Source organism: Meles meles, chromosome X (assembly GCF_922984935.1).
Source record: "Meles meles chromosome X, mMelMel3.1 paternal haplotype, whole genome shotgun sequence".
Lineage (NCBI taxonomy): Eukaryota > Metazoa > Chordata > Mammalia > Carnivora > Mustelidae > Meles > Meles meles.
The window spans coordinates 119709575-119727445 of NC_060087.1; the positions used below are offsets into that span (position 1 = coordinate 119709575).

Consider the following 17871-nt stretch of genomic DNA (forward strand, 5'->3'; position numbering starts at 1 on the left):
TGGGGTTCAGACCCACAACTCTGAGATCAAGAGCCACACTGTTCCACCCACTGAGCCAGCCGGGCGCCCCAGGGCCTGTGGCAGTTTGAGGCTCCCCACTTTAAGAACATCAGCATGACGCGCTCATGGTTTCATTTGGGGTACAGCGGCATGTGGCCCACGGGAAAACGATTGCAGAAAGATTTGCTTTTTGATCATCCTAGCCTCTGCAGGACAGGCTCGTGGGGTTCTGAACTAACTGCACCGTGGGGCATAGCAAGACACGCAATGGGTCAGACCTGGGTTCAGTCCTGAGGGGCCAGGGCAAGAAAATTAGCTCTTCTGAGCCTCTGGGTTTTTTTGAAGATTTTTTATTTGAGAGAGAAAGAGCATACACAGAGTGAGCACATGAGTTGGGGGGGGAGGGCAGAGGGAGAAGCAGCCTCCCCGCTGAGCAATGACCCCCCCCCCATGGGGGGTTCGATTCCAGGACCCTGGGATCATGACCTGAGCTGAAGGCAGACGCTTAACCCGACTGAGCCACCCAGGCGCCCCGAGCCTCAGTTTATCTGTAAGAATCCGGAGTTTAATGATCTCCACATTGAGCTGTTGTGGAGGTTAAATGAGGTATGTAAAAGCATTCCAGGAAGTGTCAGGCAGATAGTAGCTAACAAGAGTTTATTTCAGTGTTCTACAGTCCGCTCGATTTAATGTCCTCTCTCATTAATGCTTCTGCGTTGTGTTTTATTTCATTTTTCAAATTATAATTTGGAAATAAATTCAGATGTAAGTTGCAGAATAGTACAAAAAAATTCCCATATACTCTCTACTCAGATTCCACAAAATAGAACACAGTCACAATGTCAAAAACCATTTAACGCTGATATAACCTGTGATAGTATATAGCCTATATACCTCAGTAAAACTCACCAATTAGCCTGCTCACGTCCAACTTCTGGTCCAGCATTGAACTGAGGACCACATGATGCACTTATTTATGTCATCTTCATTTTCTTTATCTGGGTGTTCCTTAGTCTTGGTCTTTCATCATCTTTAAATACATTTTTAAGTAGGCTCCACGACCAACATGGGGCTTGAACTCATGACCCTGAAATCGAAGAGTCTCACGCTCTACCAAGTGAGCCAGCTAGGTACCCCTATCTTTGTACATGTTTTTCTTTTAAATTTTATCTTTAAAGATTCTATTTGAGAGAGGGGGAGAATCCTAAGCAACCACCCCCTCACTGAGCACAGAGCCCTGTAGAGGGCTCGATACCAGGACCCCAAGATCATGACCTGAGCCAAAGTCAGACACTTAACTGACTGAGCCATCCATGTGCCCCATTAAATTGTTTTTTTAAAATCTGCTTATTTAGGGGTGCCTGGGTGGCTGAGTGGGTTAAGCCTCTGCCTTCGGCTCAGGTCATGATCTCAGGGTCCTGGGATCGAGCCCCGCATCGGGCTCTCTGTTCTGTGGGGAGCCTGCTTCCTCCTCTCTCTCTGCCTGCCTCTCTACCTAGTTGTGATTTCTCTCTGTCAAATAAATATTTGAAAAAATCTGCCTATTTTTTTAAAGTAAGCTCTATGCCTAATGGGGGGCTTGAACTCATGAGAGCAAGATCAAGTTGCATGTCCTACCAACCGAGCCAGCCACGATCCCCCATGATCTCTATAATTTTGAAGATTACTAGTCAGTTACTTTGTGGAATTATCCCTCTGTTTTGGTCTGTCATGCATTCTTCTGGTTAATATTAATAACTAGCATTAATCTTGTGATGGCTTGTTTATTCATGCCTTCGGGGTGCCATAATGATGGAAATACAGCATTCTGGCTATGTGTATGGACTCTAGTCAGAATACCTAGTTTCAAAATCTGGCTCTATGAGGGATGCCTGGTTGGCTCAGCTGGTGGAGCATGTGGTGAGTTTAAGATCACTTAAAAAAAAAAAAATCTGGGGAGGCTGGGTCGGTTAAGCATCCAACTGTTGCTTTTTTTTTTTTTTTTAAAGATTTTATTTATTTATTTGACAGAGATCACAAGTAGGCAGAGAGGCAGGCAGAGAGAGAGGAGGAAGCAGACTCCCTGCTGGGCAGAGAGCCCGATGTGGGGCTCGATCCCAGGACCCTGGGATCATGACCTGAGCCGAAGGCAGAGGCTCAACCCACTGAGCCACCCAGGCGCCCCCCAACTCTTGATTTCTGCTCAGGTCACGCTCTCAGGGTTGTGAGATTCTTTCCTTCCTACCCTCCTGCCACTCGTGTGTGCATTTGTGTGCACTCTAAAATAAATAAATTAAAAAAAAATCTGGCTCTACCAGGTAGTGCGGGGTGGGACTTAAAGGTTAAAGGTTGCTTTTCTCCTAAGTATTGTTATTGGAAAAACATTCTCTTTACAGCTTTCTTATTTGTATCCATCTTTTCTCTCCACTTCCACAAGAGTCTGTAGAAAGATCTTCCTGGAACCAGGGCCCCTTGCTAAGAGCGACCACCCTTCCAGGCTTGCCTGGACCTTTCCTAACGTCACCATTTGAAAGTTCCATGACCTGGAAGACCTTTCAGTCCTCAGCTGAGATGGTGTGGTATGCTGAGTAACGGCCCTCCAAAGATGTCCATGTCCTTCCTAATTCCTGAAACTTGTCCCTGTGTCACCATACCATGGAAAAAGGGTCACTGCAGATGTGACTTCAAGAACTTGAGATGGAAAGATTATCCTGGATTATCCACATGGAGCTGATGTAATCTCAGAGGGAAGGCAGAAGGGTCAGACTCAGAGATGTGACAATGGGAGCAGAGACATTTGAAGATGGACCAGGAAGGGATCTTGAGACAAGGAATCACATTACTTTTTTTTTTTTATAAAGATTTTATTTGAGAGAGAAAACACAAGCTGGGGGGTGGGGGTGGGGGTGGGTAGGAGGGGCATAGAGAGGGGGAGAGGCAGACTCCCCCTGAGCAGGGAGCCCGATGTTGGGCTCGATCCCAGGACTCCGAGATCATGACCCGAGCCGAAGGCAGATGCTCAACCAACTGAGCCACCCAGGCGCCCTATCACAAAACCTTCTGAAAGCTGGAAAAGGCAAGGGAGCAGATCTCCTTGAGAGCTTCCAGGAAAAACACACCTTGATGTTACGGCTTCCGGAATTACAAGACAGTATTTGTGTTGCAAAAAGAAAAAAAAAATCTGGCTCTACCAGACAGCGTGACCTTTATTTGTGACTCAGTTTCTTTATCTGTCGAACGGGGGAGCATGAATACATGCTTCATAAGACTGAATTATGAAAGAGGACTATACGCCAGAAGTCACTGGAACCACGCCTGGTGCCCAGTACATGCGGTTTAACTGTAAACTCAAGTAGTTGATTCTAGTGGCTTTACCAGCAGGAAATGTGTCCTGGCAAATTGACGAAGAGACCAAAGCAGCAGCAGGCATTTTAACCATGAACATCCTCTGCCCCTCTCCACACGGACAGCCAGGGCCAGAGACCCTCCTGTCCACCAAGAGGTGTGCTGTTCCTTTCAGCCGGAGGCCTGCTCCTGGCACCTGCTCCTACGGCCCAGGAGATGGGGACTTGCTTGATCCCCGGCAACATTTCTTCGGTCTACTAGGTCCACACACTAGGAACTGAGCCCATGTTTCCTCGCCTGTAAGTTGTTGGGAAAATGTGTCAAATTAATTTGAACAAAGTTGTGAAATCATTATCCCGTTTTTCTGACCATTCCCAGAACTCGGGCTCTCGGGCTTCATTAGTATGCTCCCAGCACGCCAGCCGTGGACACATCCTCGGAATAACCATAGTGATAACCTCAGCCCCTAACCTCTGTATGTGTTTCTTGTCGAAGGGGCCAAGCCACTCAGACCCTCACAATACTTACTTTATTGGCCAGTCCTGGGTAGACCCGGCAGTGAGGCAGCTCCCCACAAAGCTGGATGGGGGAAGGGGAGGAAGCTTGCGCAGACTAATTCATTCCAAGAAGGTAGAAAGAATCTGCCATAGTTACGTCTATAAAAATTTGGTAAATGACAACTATTCATCAAAAAGATCAAAGCAATAAAATACTCCTTAATATAAAAAACAGCAGTGATTTCATCTGAAAACAAGTGATATTTCACAAAGCAGTTTTGATCCCCTTCCCTCACTGGACCACCCCTCACCCCCAAGACACCATTTTATAGGCGAGAGGAGGGCGGAGAGGAAAACGGCTCCAAGTCTTCCAACACTGGAAACTGTAACTCAGGTCTCGCCTCCAAATACAGCACAATTCCCACGCACCGAAAAATAAAAAGGAGACACCTGCAACTAATATAACACCGTATGTGAACTATGCTGGCGTTACGATGAAAAACATTTAAAAAAAATAAAAAGGAAACTCACTAAATGTAGATCAAAGACTTAACATGGTCAGAAGGCTACAAAACCAGAGAGACTTAAGTGTAAAAATGTCACGCAACCGGCTATGGTGGAAAAATCTTCGTTTCTTAGCAGTCCGGGACAGCAGGGCTCTCACAAGGTCTTAGACGCAGGCTGGGCGAGGGGGAGGGGATGCAGATGTGGCAGGGGGAGGGGCGGAGGATGGGCAGAGAGAGGGAGGTGTACACACATACACACACACACACACACACGTGCACGCGCCGAGGGGGAGGGGATGCAGATGTGGCAGGGGGAGGGGAGGAGGATGGGCAGGGAGAGGGAGGTGTACACACATAAACACACACACACACACACACACACACACACGTGCACGCGCCTCTGGACCAAATTTCAAGCGACTGTAGAATTGCTGCATGTTTGGATACTTAAGAAAATGATTTCAATGAGATGGAGACACCATATATCACACTCCCTCCAATGTGTGGGCAGCAGAAAGCACACTGCCAAGCAGGCACTAGTAGATTTTCAATATGTATACACTGATTTGGCTGCACTTTTATCTGCGCAGACAGTCTCATTCAAAACTGCCACAAAACCTGTAACCTCCCCCAATCAGCCATTGCCCTAAAATGCCAGTTGAACACACGCGAGACACAGGCGAAGAGCGAATGATAAAAACTATTTCCTGTGGGGACATTGCTTCCGTGGTTTTATGTCCAACTGAGACCTTTCCAAAAAAAAAAAAACGAGGCTAAAATATCAATCATATCATACCAAAGTTTATTGATACATCAAACAAAAATTTCTGTAATGAAAAAGGCAAGTTGCATTCATAAAAGATGGCATTCACAGTCATTATAGAAAGCAACGACGTAGATGTAAAAAATTGCTTAAGTGAAAAATGTAGTTTTGCAGTTCCATTTTGCAAGCTGGAAAATGATTTTGTTAACACTTGCATAAAATCTGCACATTTATATACTGCACGTTATTAAAAAACTCCATCACTAAATTATTATGAATTTTGCAAATTCAGGCCTACATTTATACTGTTGCTGGTGTAGATGTTGGTATGGAATCTATGCTTTACGCTTAGTAGGTTACACCTTCAAACAATGGACAACGGTTGTGAAAATTACAAGGACATCTTGATAGTCTGAAGCTGTTCAAATGATGGGTACGCCATCCTATTACTCCGTTTCCCCCCTTTCTCGGTCACAAAATAAGGTGGTTAGGCTGTAGCGCTAGGAATACCGTAGGACAGCTTACTTTGAGTGATTACATCTGCTAACCCACGCTAGCCATTTTGCAGCTCACTGATAAAATAGCTTTCAACAAGGAAAGCCAGGTCCCTCTCAAGGATCTAGGCCATGATTATCACCGTCGTGAATTTGAGCTGCAGACACGACTTTAATGCCCCCTTAGTCGCCTTTCTTCCTGGCTGCGAGCAATTTTGCACGCTGCCAGTTAGATTTCCACAGCCCTGGATGTTCTGATTATGGCAATCTCCACCGGTGTGCACACGAGCCTCTATTGTGGCTCTCTCCCTTGCATTCACAGTCCCTACAGTACTTCTGTGAAACAACAGTAACGACACAGCAGTGACTGTGACACGAACAAGAACAACAGAAAACATCAAAAGCTTTCCTGGGTCTGATTTTTTTTTTTTTTTTTTTTTTTTTAGCTCTTTGGAATAGGCAAAGAATACACAGACTTTGTTTTCAGTAGGCTACCTCAAATACAGGCGACCGGAACACAGCACATTTGGGTAAGCTGTGAATGACATCTAACAAAATACTCAAAAATAATACTGATAGGTGAGAACAAATGAAATAATGAAAAGAGGGCATAAGGATGGATTGGCTTTCGATAACTGAAATCATGTCCTTCCTCGAATTTAAGAAAAATTACACCTAAACATTAACACAAAATATATACGGAAGAATCAAATGTGCCACGTGGGCCATATAAATACAGATATAGATTGAATTCAATACTTTTCTAAATCAAGGTACGATATAAACACTAATAGTAGTACAGGCATGCCAGAAAGACAACCAAAAATGGAAACCAGTTTGAAAACACTTTTTTTTTTTTTAAATGTAATCTCTATGCCCAGTGTGGGGCTTGAATTCACGACCCCAAGGTCCAAGGGACGCATGCTTCACTGACTGAGCCAGCCACGCGTCCCTGAAAACACGTTTTCAGTGCCCATTTCAATCTAGTAGTCAAATGTAGCCATTTACATCCCAAAAAAGTATGTTTAATTTTAACATTTAATAAAGGCATTTCACATTTATTTTTACGTTTTAAGTGAACTCATTAGGAGGCTAAAGCCTTGCTCTACTCCAGGAAGTTGAGGGCTTTATCAAGGTGACTCTCACGGTTTAAAGTTAGACCATCACCGAAGCATGTTCGCTGAGAGAGAAAACATTCAGGTTCAGGGTCACGGCTCTATAGGCTGAATCACCACCATCCTGGGATGGATCCCTCTTTCCCAAACTGGCAAGTTACAAAAAAAAAAAAGGTGCTGCATAGATGCACAAAGGGGGCCTCTTTAAAAAAATAACCATTAAGTTTGAAATAAGCTATTTTCACCCCCTCCACCAAAAATTATAAAAGACTGATGTTCAGATGGCTTTTTAAAATGTAATTATGCTTTTGCCTATCTCACCTCAGATCCCAGTAAAACCGATACTGGAAAAATCTGTTACCTCTTAACTGTCTGGGCGGGCTACTTACTAAGCGACTTGGAAAGGTTTTATTTTCAAATCTAGTAGCCACAAACCCATTAAATAGAATTTAATTCAGAAGAACAAAAATAAAATAAGCAATTTTTTAGATTCTCACAAAAATATCCAGGATGAACATTCTTTCCACGTAAGGGTACAAGGGTTTTTTTTGGTGGGGGGGGGCAAGGATATTCTATGGAGACAAAAAGAGCACGTGGGTGAACACAAAGGTTGACTATTCTGACGCACTGATACCATTTAGTCTTCTCATATGTTCAAGTATTCCTTTCATGTGTTTGAAAAAATAATTTAAGATCATCATTCAGCAGGAACAAGAAATGTGATCCAAACAGCCTATTTCTTCTGCCAGGCAAAAAAGTAAGATTAGCAAAGTCTATTCATTCCCGTTGTATGACTTCTACTTTATACTAATATTTTCAGATCCATTCACAGAGTTCATGGGTTAAAGGAGCACCCATTTGGTAGTTATGTTACTCTATCTAAAGCCAGAAATTCTAATTACTCGTGCTTTCAACTTTCACATGATTCTTAACTTAGAGCTTTGGCCATAACGGCTACTTAACAATAACTGTAAATGCTTAAGAGAGTCATTTGGTATTTTAATGGACATTGATTCTGAACCCTAGACATAAGAGAGTGGTTTAATTTGTTGCATATCGAGTATCCTGAGATGATAATTTTTTGTAGTTGTTTCTTCCTGCTTTCTTTTTTAGCTGTAACCATTGTCAATATGCTTGTAGGACAATAACATAGGCAGCTCAAGATTCGGATTCTGAAAAATTTAAAATATACAGAGTTAAAAGGGTTATTTTGACGATAATGTGAAACCATCTGTTTAGCATTTTCAAAAATAAATCAAGTAGTAAATTTTGTTATGAAAGTAAAGGAACGATCTTAAAAGTGCCAAGTTTTATTCACATGCAGGGAAAAATAAAGTGACACAATGACCAGTTTTTAATCCTTTCTTCATTTGTTAGCCGAAGAGATTCAGACTCGCTTTTTGCTTTTGGCATGCTCCAGGGCTCTCTTGTCACTGTTCCCACAAGGACGCTCTAGTCTGTGAGCTCCTTGAAAACAGGGTCATTCTACTTTCCCACCTCCAGCTCCTAGACTAGTGTCTGGAACACAGCAGGGACTCGGGCCTGTTGAATGAATGAATGGATTATGGTGTTTTGAGGATGTGTAACTTTTGACAGAGGAAGTCTAAAGACACACTCAGTTTTGAAAGGCTGCTGTAGAAGTATTTTTCCTTTACGGAAAGAAACATGTTTCTTCCCCCATATAATGCTGAAGTTCATTTTCTTTTTGGTAGATCAGGTTATCTATGGCTCAGCGGATGCTTCTGTTTTTCTCATTCATCATCTTTTTAAGAAAAGCAACCACAGAAACATCCCGAAATCTGTAGACTCTTCTCTGTCCTCTGAACATTATCAAATGCTATTACAGGGCTAGGACATGGTAGGCCAAATGATCACAGAGTATAAATCAGGCATGTTGAGAAGCGGAAGTCTCTGGTCTTGGGAGGGAGCCTAACTTTCATTCTCCACTCTCAAATCCAACCTCGTGAGACAGGAGTAGGGGAGGGCCTTAAGGGGTATGCTGTTTTCCTCCCATTTTGGTGCACCTTCCTTGCCATGGTTGGACTAGAAGTCCTCTAGAACACATTCCATTTCCTTCATGTTCCCTATTTTCCCAAGAGTTCTTCAAGTAGTGGGGTCATGGCGACCGAGTCTAACCAAAAGCAGGGGTTGCTGTTCACACTGAGTACTAACTTATAAAAGGAGTCACACAATTCTCTCAACAAGGGATAAACTCGGTGGCTGAACTACTAGCCAAATATTTTCCTCAGAGGAAAAATAATGCTACACGAAGATATTTGTGGAAGAAACAACTACGTTAGAAATACAACAACTGTGTCAATAATAAACTTCCTCAATTCCATGTTCCTCATCCTTTGTCACTGTAGGATTTCAGGCCCTGGAGAGGCCAAAAGCAGAAGGAGTGTCTGCTACCCAGCCTGGTCTCCCAAACCACAGGCCAGGCTAAAGAAAGCAATCCAGGGGGATACAGAATTAGCTGGAAACAGTATAGCTAACATGCACCGTACAGCTTAGGACAAGGCCATCTGGGACAAAAAGGTCAAAGACTTTGAAGGCTACCGGGAAACAGATCATTACTGAGGGAAGATACAAGCAGGCTGACTCGCTCAAAATGGGGGGAAAGGATGCTGACTGGGGCAAAACAAGTCTGCTTCTGAAAGAACATCGCGGATGAAGCGTGGGAGATAGACGAACCAATGTTTTCATGCCATCAGCTTAGTTTTGACTCTCTGCTCGGGGGCGGGGGAGTTGACAGCTGATGAAAACATAGGTCTGCGAGGAGGACTCACACTTGTTAGCTCCAAAGAGAAGCAAACTGCAGTTTCATTCCTGATGACCACTAATTTTTATGTGTGCATGAAAGAGGGCCCTGCCCTAAGCTGTACGGAGTTTCTTCCAAGCTGGTAAGCTTGTAGACAAATGAATTACTTTGAATTCCTATGGGTGGGTAAAGGGCCTCTCAAAGTCTGGGATGACAGAGGGCCCTGTAGTGAGAAACAAAATACACTCAGAGGAGTCGTTCCGAGTTCAAGGACTCCTCCCATGGCATATCCATTCCTCCCAACTATTTTGCAGGGGGGTGGGGGAGGTAATGAACCAACAGGTTATAAAACTGATCGACTCATTTTTGGACAAATCAGTCTTGAAGCATTCTACACAATTACGCCAGCATCCCCCTGAATAGCTAGGAGAGAGTTTACCTTTACCTCTGAAAAGAAGAAACACTGAGCTTGAATAAAACTTGACATTTAAAAAAGTGATTAGATTGGTTCATTAATTTTGGGGATCAGACATTTACGAGTCATCAGGTGTATACCTGCAAACACACAGACAGGGCACACGGAGGTACAAACACACTGGATTATTTCCACATACTTCCCAAAAGGACATGCAATGCTAAATCGACTTGATTATTATACAGATGCAATTTTGGAATATTTATTTTCGATTTTCTAAATGCTCTTTTAAAATCAAAACGGTATTTCCTCATCAGTATTAACGATGGCACCGCCATGACAACTCGCCCCTTGCAAATTCGAAGGATTTTATTGCCCTTCAAGCTCCGCAAAATGCCTAGCATTTTATTTGGGGGCTTAACAAATTTCAACTATAGATTTTCCCATATTCCAAGTAATGCATCTTTATATTTTTGGTAAAGAATCGTAGAAAGTTCACCACACCAACAGCAGAGAAAATTTAGAGAGTGGTATTTTCATTTTTTTTTCTTTATAATGCTGTTAATCTTTTTTTTAAAAGCCAGCCCGCTTGTTTGACACTAGGTACCTGTTACAATATATTAGATTCGTCTGAGAATGTTCGTAAAAGAAGAGGTCTGACTGAAGGTCTGGCGGATAATGAGTCAGATGCCCTTTTACAGCTCAGATTTCTCTGTAATAGTGAGGTAAAGATACTTAAAGCAATTGAAGACTGGTTAACCTACCTGGTGATAAAAACGTAGAAGGAAAAAAAAAAAATCATTTCCTATAGACTACTCTTTTGGCCTAAAGCACGAATGATTACACTATAGCAAATGCGTAACATTTAAATGAGCACACTGAAAGACCTAAGCGAGTCTCCAACTCGAACTGAATTCTTCTCATGGCAGAAGTATGCAGGTATTAGTAGTATATGGCGAACTGGGGTTTTGGAAATGACACCGGTAGGTTGGTTATGTGGTAGATGAGTCAATATGGTTTGATTAGTAAACCTTACCATCCTTTTGGTGAACACCTCTGACAGTTGTGCTGATGCTGTGAGTGTACTGAATAGAGAGAAATTTGGGCAAAACTACTCCTGTCTTGGTGAAGAGACTAGCTCTGACAAGCCGTGGCGTCTCCTGCGCACCAGGAATCAACGGTACTAGAGGCGTCCGGTCCAAGTGTTTGAAAATCACTTCCTCTCCAGTGTGACGGTGTGAGAAGGTGAACAAATGATTAAAGGAAAATGACCAAATATTCTTAAGCATCAATAGAGGATATAAAAATGAGTAATGAGAAGTCAATTTTTATAAAGAGTCAGAAAATGGTGTCAAGCAAATGAGAATGCAAGCAAGTTGGTACATTAAGAAAGGAAATCACCTTATTCACTCCAAGAGAAACTGTGATTGCTGGAAGTTTGAGAAAGCATGAAGATAGTAGATGTTCCTGAGGAAGGGAGGCGTTTCGTTACCTTGTTCACAATTGCACAAAGGGTGGAAAATTGCAGTAGAAGAAAGAGAAATGCAGAAACCAAAAAAAAAAAAAAAAAGTAAATATCCTTTGAAATGTAAGACATTTAAAAAGAAACCCTGAGAACTCGAAGTCGAAATGGCATGTTAGTTTTGAAGGCATTACTCTCCGTAACAGTCGAGTTAGAGTTGGGACTAGTCTCTGTTGTATGTGCAAGCCACTAGTTTTGTTCAACAGTTTCAAATCATCCTGTTAATGGGAAGATTGACTATTTTAAATACAAATAATTTTAACATATGCTTCTCATTAAGATAAGGCTTATTTCTAGTCATTAATTCACTAACCTACACTGTCCAAAAGACACTGGTCAGAGAGCTGTGTCCAGGGTCCATCGCTAATCTAAGTGTGAAGCACTGTCTCTCCTACCCAGCTCCACGGATACGATGCGAAGGGACTGTGCTTGGGCCCTTACAGGTTAAAAGCCTAATAAAACCAGCACCATGGGAAGACCTCTGGTGAAACCCCAGAGGGAAATCCCATTTACTGCTGGACCCATGCTTGACATTCGTTATTCTAACATAATTTGGTTGGTTTCCCCCTTTTCTTATGGATCCCTCTTTAAAAGGGTAAAGACTAAAGAACTATGAATTTCTCCTTTAAAATGCCTAGAAAAGGTAAAAATGGGTAACTTAGAGTTTAATCAGAAAACCCAACAGGTTATCGTTTTGCCTTCTTACTCCATGCCTGAAGTTTTAAGCTGAGTCGCCGACTTGGTTTTGGCATTGCCCAAGCAAAACAGAAAATGAGTGGTCAACTACGGCGGTGAGTTTAACAATTCTGCTAATTACGTTATCTACTTAGTGACTAATGAAAATAGGTGTTAAAAACAAGAAACCAGCTAAAGTATCATACGCATCTAGCAGAATCTAATAAACAATAAAACTTTTAAAGGCAAATACTTTTTCACTTATTCACATATGTTTTAACATAATTATATATTTTTCCCTGTTCATATTTTACCTTAAATAAAGTTGGTGACATGTTGGCAACATGCAAATGACCAACTGATAAAGCTAGAGAACGAAATCGTTTCTGAGAAAAAAAAATTTAAAATGTTCTGCCTTCTATTTTGCGGGCAAAAGTCTCGCAACAAGATTAATGTGGCACCAAGTCCCCCACCCCCACGTTTGATAGACGAGCCTGATTATTTAAGACTGCCGCTATAAGCACGTTCTGGTGTGCTCAAAACCTTCCATCCAACCGTCCGAGATAAAAGTACTTCTATGAAGCAGAGATTTTAGGAGTTCCTAGATTAGGTTACTTCGTAAAGGAAAAAGAGAGGGAATATGAAAGCACAGAAGGCAGTGGAGAGCATGGGGAGAGCATCTGCAGCAATCAAAAACTGATAGAGCCGGCAAGTGGTGGTGGCGGGCGTGGAGGGGGGAGAGGAGAGAAGGAAGCGAGATAATGAACGGAAAGGATGAAACTTCCACATTCTTCTGCGGTCATCTAGAGAGCTTTTGACACCAGCTCAGGCTCCATGAGCGGTATGTCAAAGAGGCCAATGCATAAAGGTCCATCTCAGCAGCCATGATGTTAGGATTCAACTTCTGGTCTGATCCAGTCAACAGGGCTTTTAGCCTTAGCACCCACGGCTGTACGGGACACTGTCAGATTCGCAACAGTCATCAGCCTTGCACCGCTGTCATTAAAGGTGGAAAGTTACATTCTCCAAAATTGTCAACGGGCTTTCTCTGGGAATTTTGCTCAGACAGCTGACGCTCTCCCTTTGCCTGTCCTCCACTCTGAAAGAGCTTTCTCCAGAATGGAATTATTTCTTCTTGTTTGTGCAGACATCCCATGCTAGGCATGGCCGCGTTGCTAGGTCCGTTCCCATTAGCTTACATGGTATCCCCGGGTCTAGTAGGCAAAGTCAAGCCTCCCTTCTGACAGCGGTAGTTTACGTGGGAAAACTTCCATAAAGTTATGAGGAAAAGTCCTCCATTGGAAATGGGCAGTGGTATTTACTGGTTGGCCAGAAAGTTCAGGTGTTACTTGACTGATTACGGAGAGCCCCACAACTGGGCTAGGAGGCGACACAACTTTTCAAAATACCAGGAATCCTACAATTTGTGTTTCTTTGCTGTTCCACTGTTCGGTGCTCAATGGCGGTTTCACCATATCCTGTCAGCAGCATGGTGACGTACGTTTGTCAATTTAGAAGCTAAAGAAAAGCCTCATGATCCTTAATGCTGGGATTTTAGCTCAAAACTTAACCGCACTGCTGAAAAGATAGCTGAGGAACAGGTAGCTTAAACTAACCTTTGAGTTAAATGATCGAGGGAGCCCATTTTCGAAGCAACTAGAATTCTTAAAAATGCTGACGTCATGACAGAACTCAGCTGGGGCTGTGGGGGGGGTGGGAGTGCGGCGTCGCTGCCATACCAGCCTTTTCACTGGCAGCTTCAGGAGGTCGTGACTTGAAATGGCTCAGATGTGCTCCAACACAACACGCCGTATCACTGAGTGTATTGAGTGTATTGCTTTAGACCTGCTTACAGAAAAGCTCCGTATAAATCCCCTTTATAACTTAACTAGAGAGAGCTCCCTGTGAGCTGGAGCCACCTCTGACTCATCCCTGAATTCCCGAGATCTATGTAGTAGCTAACTTATAGTGGACCCTCAGGCAATGTGTGAAGTGAATGGAACCTGAGAGAAGGCTGCTTCTAAAATTGTTGAATGTAAATGGCTTAGCTTCGTCTTCAAATGCCAGAGACATTTTCACTACCCACTGCTGAGTTCCCTTTTGAAAGCAGCCGCCAAGACCCACAGGAGGACAGCACGGGCAGCTCCGATGCCACAGGTATTTCTGGCTTTGTGCACGAGGGATCCAAGATGCTAGCTGGCTGAAGTCAAGGGGGAGACTCTCCCGCCTCTAGGGAGGGACACATACTTTCCCCCACTGGGGAGCCTGTCAGGTTTAAGGCCGACCCACTGTAAAAGAATTTTTTGCCTCCCTTTCAAAGGGAGGCCAACGGCTTAGCAAGGAATATTTAAACCAAGTAGGAAGTCACCCTGGACATCAGACTGCTGGTGATGAAGATGGTCTTTCTTCTTCATCTTCAAAGTGGCCTCTGCCTCTCTGATACGGCCCAACAGGGCCTTATGTAAACACACGTGACATGGCACGTCTCCGTTGGCCTTTATGCATTCATATGCACTGGTTTGCTCTTGCATTTTCTCACCAGGGTGGGGGGGGAAGGGAGGCAGTGCTGCTGAGTGCCCACAACTTGTTGTCTCATCTGCAACTCTCAAAAATCCCACACAGTCTGAAAAACCATTCAGCCTTTCAGACATTGGATGTAAAGAGAGATGTTCATCAGTAGGCGGTTCAGCACATGTTCTGGTTCCATGAGGGTAGGAAGAAATGAATGAATGATCGAATGAATGACAGTGATCATGGACATCTCCCTGATTTGTTGTAGCACACCAGCATGCCAAGCTATAGCACAGACGCTAGAATTCCTATCATGGACATAACAACCCATGGCAAAGAAGTCTCATGCTGAACCTCATGCTTTCGACCCAAGTTCGGAATCTCCTGTCTGCATGGCAAGAAAATGTCGTATGTCTTTGTCCGTGACTGCTCTGCAGCAACCCTCCATTTAGTTTCTACACGGGTCACCTCCAGCCAGTGTCTGATTTTGTTTCTAAAAGCAGGGGCCTCAGGAAAAGGCTAAGATGGTATGCTTGAAGGCTTTGACGTCAGAGATTTTGGTACCATCTTTAGAGCAGGAAGCCGGGTGTGAGCCATTCCATTACTTAGCATGAGCTCCATTAACCCAAATAGGAAAAATGTTTCGGAGCATCCCAGAAGTGTACTCCCAAACAAGGGGAACAGAAGAGCACCCCAGAGATCCTTCCCACAAACTTGTCTATTACGACAAGGCACCAAACCACTTCTTCCAGGGACATTGTTTTATCTGGCTTGATATAAATGGCCACTTGAGCCGTTCTGGGAAAATCCTGTTATATCGTACCCGTTCTACCCCTGTTCAACTGATGTTAAGGTCTACGCAGGCAAGTAAATGCCACTTGCCCATCCTAAGACCAAACGCCAGGCTGGAGGGAGTTAGTCAGGAGTCTACTGGAAGGATTAGAGAGTAGGCTCATGTTGCTGGGTGCGGTGCCACCCCGGCATGCAGAAGCAGTGAGTGAAGGCCGTTCTGACCACCTAACTGTACGGGGATCGGCTCTGTACACCCAACTCAGCGTGGCTTACGCCACTGCTTATCTACTGCTCTTGACTGGGGCTCATACTGCCTTACTGATCGTGAAGGTCCTCTTTAACACAGCTAGTCCCTAAAGATTTTCTCATTACAACCATTTTAGCGCCCTACATCTACATGCTGCCAACCACTGGATTCTATCAAATCAATAGGCCACAACCAAAATCAGACAAGCCAGCTTTGCGGCTCAACTGGCTGGCAAATTTGATCGAATAGGTCAGGCAGATAAACCTGAGACTATTTCCTGAAAATATTGCATTGGACAGGCCATACAATCAGTTGGTGTCGAGAGGATAAAAACAAGGGTTCTGTCTGGCAAATGAGTTAAGTGTTGGCAGGGACAGGACATATTTAATTCACCCGTTGGTTAAAATTTGCCAGAAGTTCCCTCTTCCAAGCTAATCTACCCCTTTCACTTTGAAGACTTTTTAGATATATTTAAAAGATACCAGACAATTAGGCTGACAGAGGGTAATACTTCTCATTCCCACAAGAAATCTACAATTTAAGCAGCAAAAAGAAAAACACACTCATAAAACTATCTTAATTTTTACAAGTGTGTTCAGGAAGCTTAAGGATGCAGAAATCACATCCGGGGAATTCTCTTTGGTTCGAATATACTGCTGGACAGACAGGGCTAGAAGCAACACAGAGATTAAGCAGCACTATAATTAAAGGAAGGGGAAAGGTTTGAAAGAAGCAAATTGGGATTATCAACTGAAAAAAAAGTATCTGCAAACAACCCACAGGGAAATTTCTAAGGTTAAAGCTGGAATGTTGGTGTGGAAATTCCTGGTGTGAAAATTCTAGGCTAAAAAAAAAACCACCCCATTTTTTCCACTTAAAATTCCATATGGAGCATATGAAATGCTCCATATGGATTGCTACAGGTCACATAGAACACTATTAAGGAATCTACTTACCACCTGCATTGGATAACGAAGTTTTTACTATACTTTTTATGCAGAAGAGGAAATTAAGTGATGAACCTGTAAGGAGGGGTTTAACATGCTGTAACTAACGCAAATCTCTAAACAAAATTTTTAGTCCACGGCAGATACTGAAGCCCCTTCCAAACATCGACTTACAACATAAACTTCGTTCTTACCCTGGCACTTCTTCTTCTTACATTCTTTAATACTATCAGGAGAATCTCCGGGAAAAGGCTGATAAATATTAGAAGAACTATGGCCAGCCATGTAGATACAGAAGACAGCATTTGAGCAAATACGAAATACATTCTCTGTTGTTTGAGAAAAGGCCTAGAGTGGAAAGAAAACACACAATGGAAAAGAAATTAGTTCCTGTCATAGGACACAGATGTGTCATTGAAACTATCTTTTGTAATTAAAGGGACTCTTCTAATTGCACAAATCAATAGAAATAATTTTCTTCAAAAATATCCCACAAGTACTGAACAGATTTCATTTGCTAAATGTTTAGGGGAAAAAAGGAATGATAATTAAAGGGGAAGAAGGACAGTAAAACGCATCTCAATTGAAAACAACCAAGCAATCAACTTTAAAACTGGCAACGGGAGAATATTTATTTGCATTAGAAAATACTGGAGCTTCAAAGATAGTCAAGAGCAGTGATTGATTTTTATGCTAATAAGCATTTTATTTCCTCAGCTGTTTTGTTAAATATGAGAATGGACTGTGCTCTACATTCAGAAATTTAAAAGACATTTTATATGCTACACGCCCCCCAAACTCTACATCAAGACAGATAGGGCCGTTGAGCTTCTCTCTCTACCATTCTTATCCTAAAATATATACTGGGTATCCAGCGTGTGCCAAGTAGGTTGGCAGAGGAGTTATGCTAATAGGACATTAAGTCTTGGAGTCCAGAAATCTAGGACTCCTCGTTCTGATGTGGGATTTCATTCTAAGTCAACCACTCAACGGTTTGGTGGTCACCGAGCAGCACAGCCAGCCTCCCCGAGCCACAGAGAGCCTCACTAGGCTCAATGTTGTTGGAAGCAGAGGGGGAGGAAGTGCGAAGTGACGGACCAGGGTTGGGCCGCACAACAGGCTCTCCTTGGATCAGGAGCTCTAGGCAGATAACCGGTTGTCTCATTTATTAGATTACCTGTTGGGCTCACTGAAGATAAACTGGTTTCTCGTAAAAAAAAAAAAAAAAACAAAAAAAAAAACGATGTTTGTGCACTCTTATATAACATAATGGAACTACGCTTTTGGCTCTAGGTGTATGGG

At 43.0% G+C, this 17871-nt stretch overlaps 1 protein-coding gene across 5 annotated transcripts in view; it reads right to left on the reverse strand.

Moving 5' to 3' along the window:
• Nucleotides 1-5108: 5108 nt before the first annotated feature.
• The window catches only part of ATP11C (ATPase phospholipid transporting 11C), a 184388-nt gene continuing 171625 nt past the window's right edge, over nucleotides 5109-17871 (reverse strand). Inside the window, exons 28-30 of one of the 5 annotated variants that reach the window (XM_045995008.1) lie at nucleotides 16764-16917; nucleotides 11277-11367; nucleotides 5109-7871 (exon numbers count right to left, since the gene is read on the reverse strand). In XM_045995008.1, coding sequence (XP_045850964.1) covers nucleotides 11278-11367; nucleotides 16764-16917 — 244 coding nt within the window. In that variant the 3' untranslated portion in view covers nucleotides 5109-7871; nucleotide 11277. Of the gene's footprint in view, nucleotides 7872-10482; nucleotides 10640-11276; nucleotides 11368-16578; nucleotides 16645-16763; nucleotides 16918-17871 lie in introns of those variants that run through there. The other 4 variants (XM_045995007.1, XM_045995010.1, XM_045995009.1 and 1 more) reach the window with 4 other exon arrangements.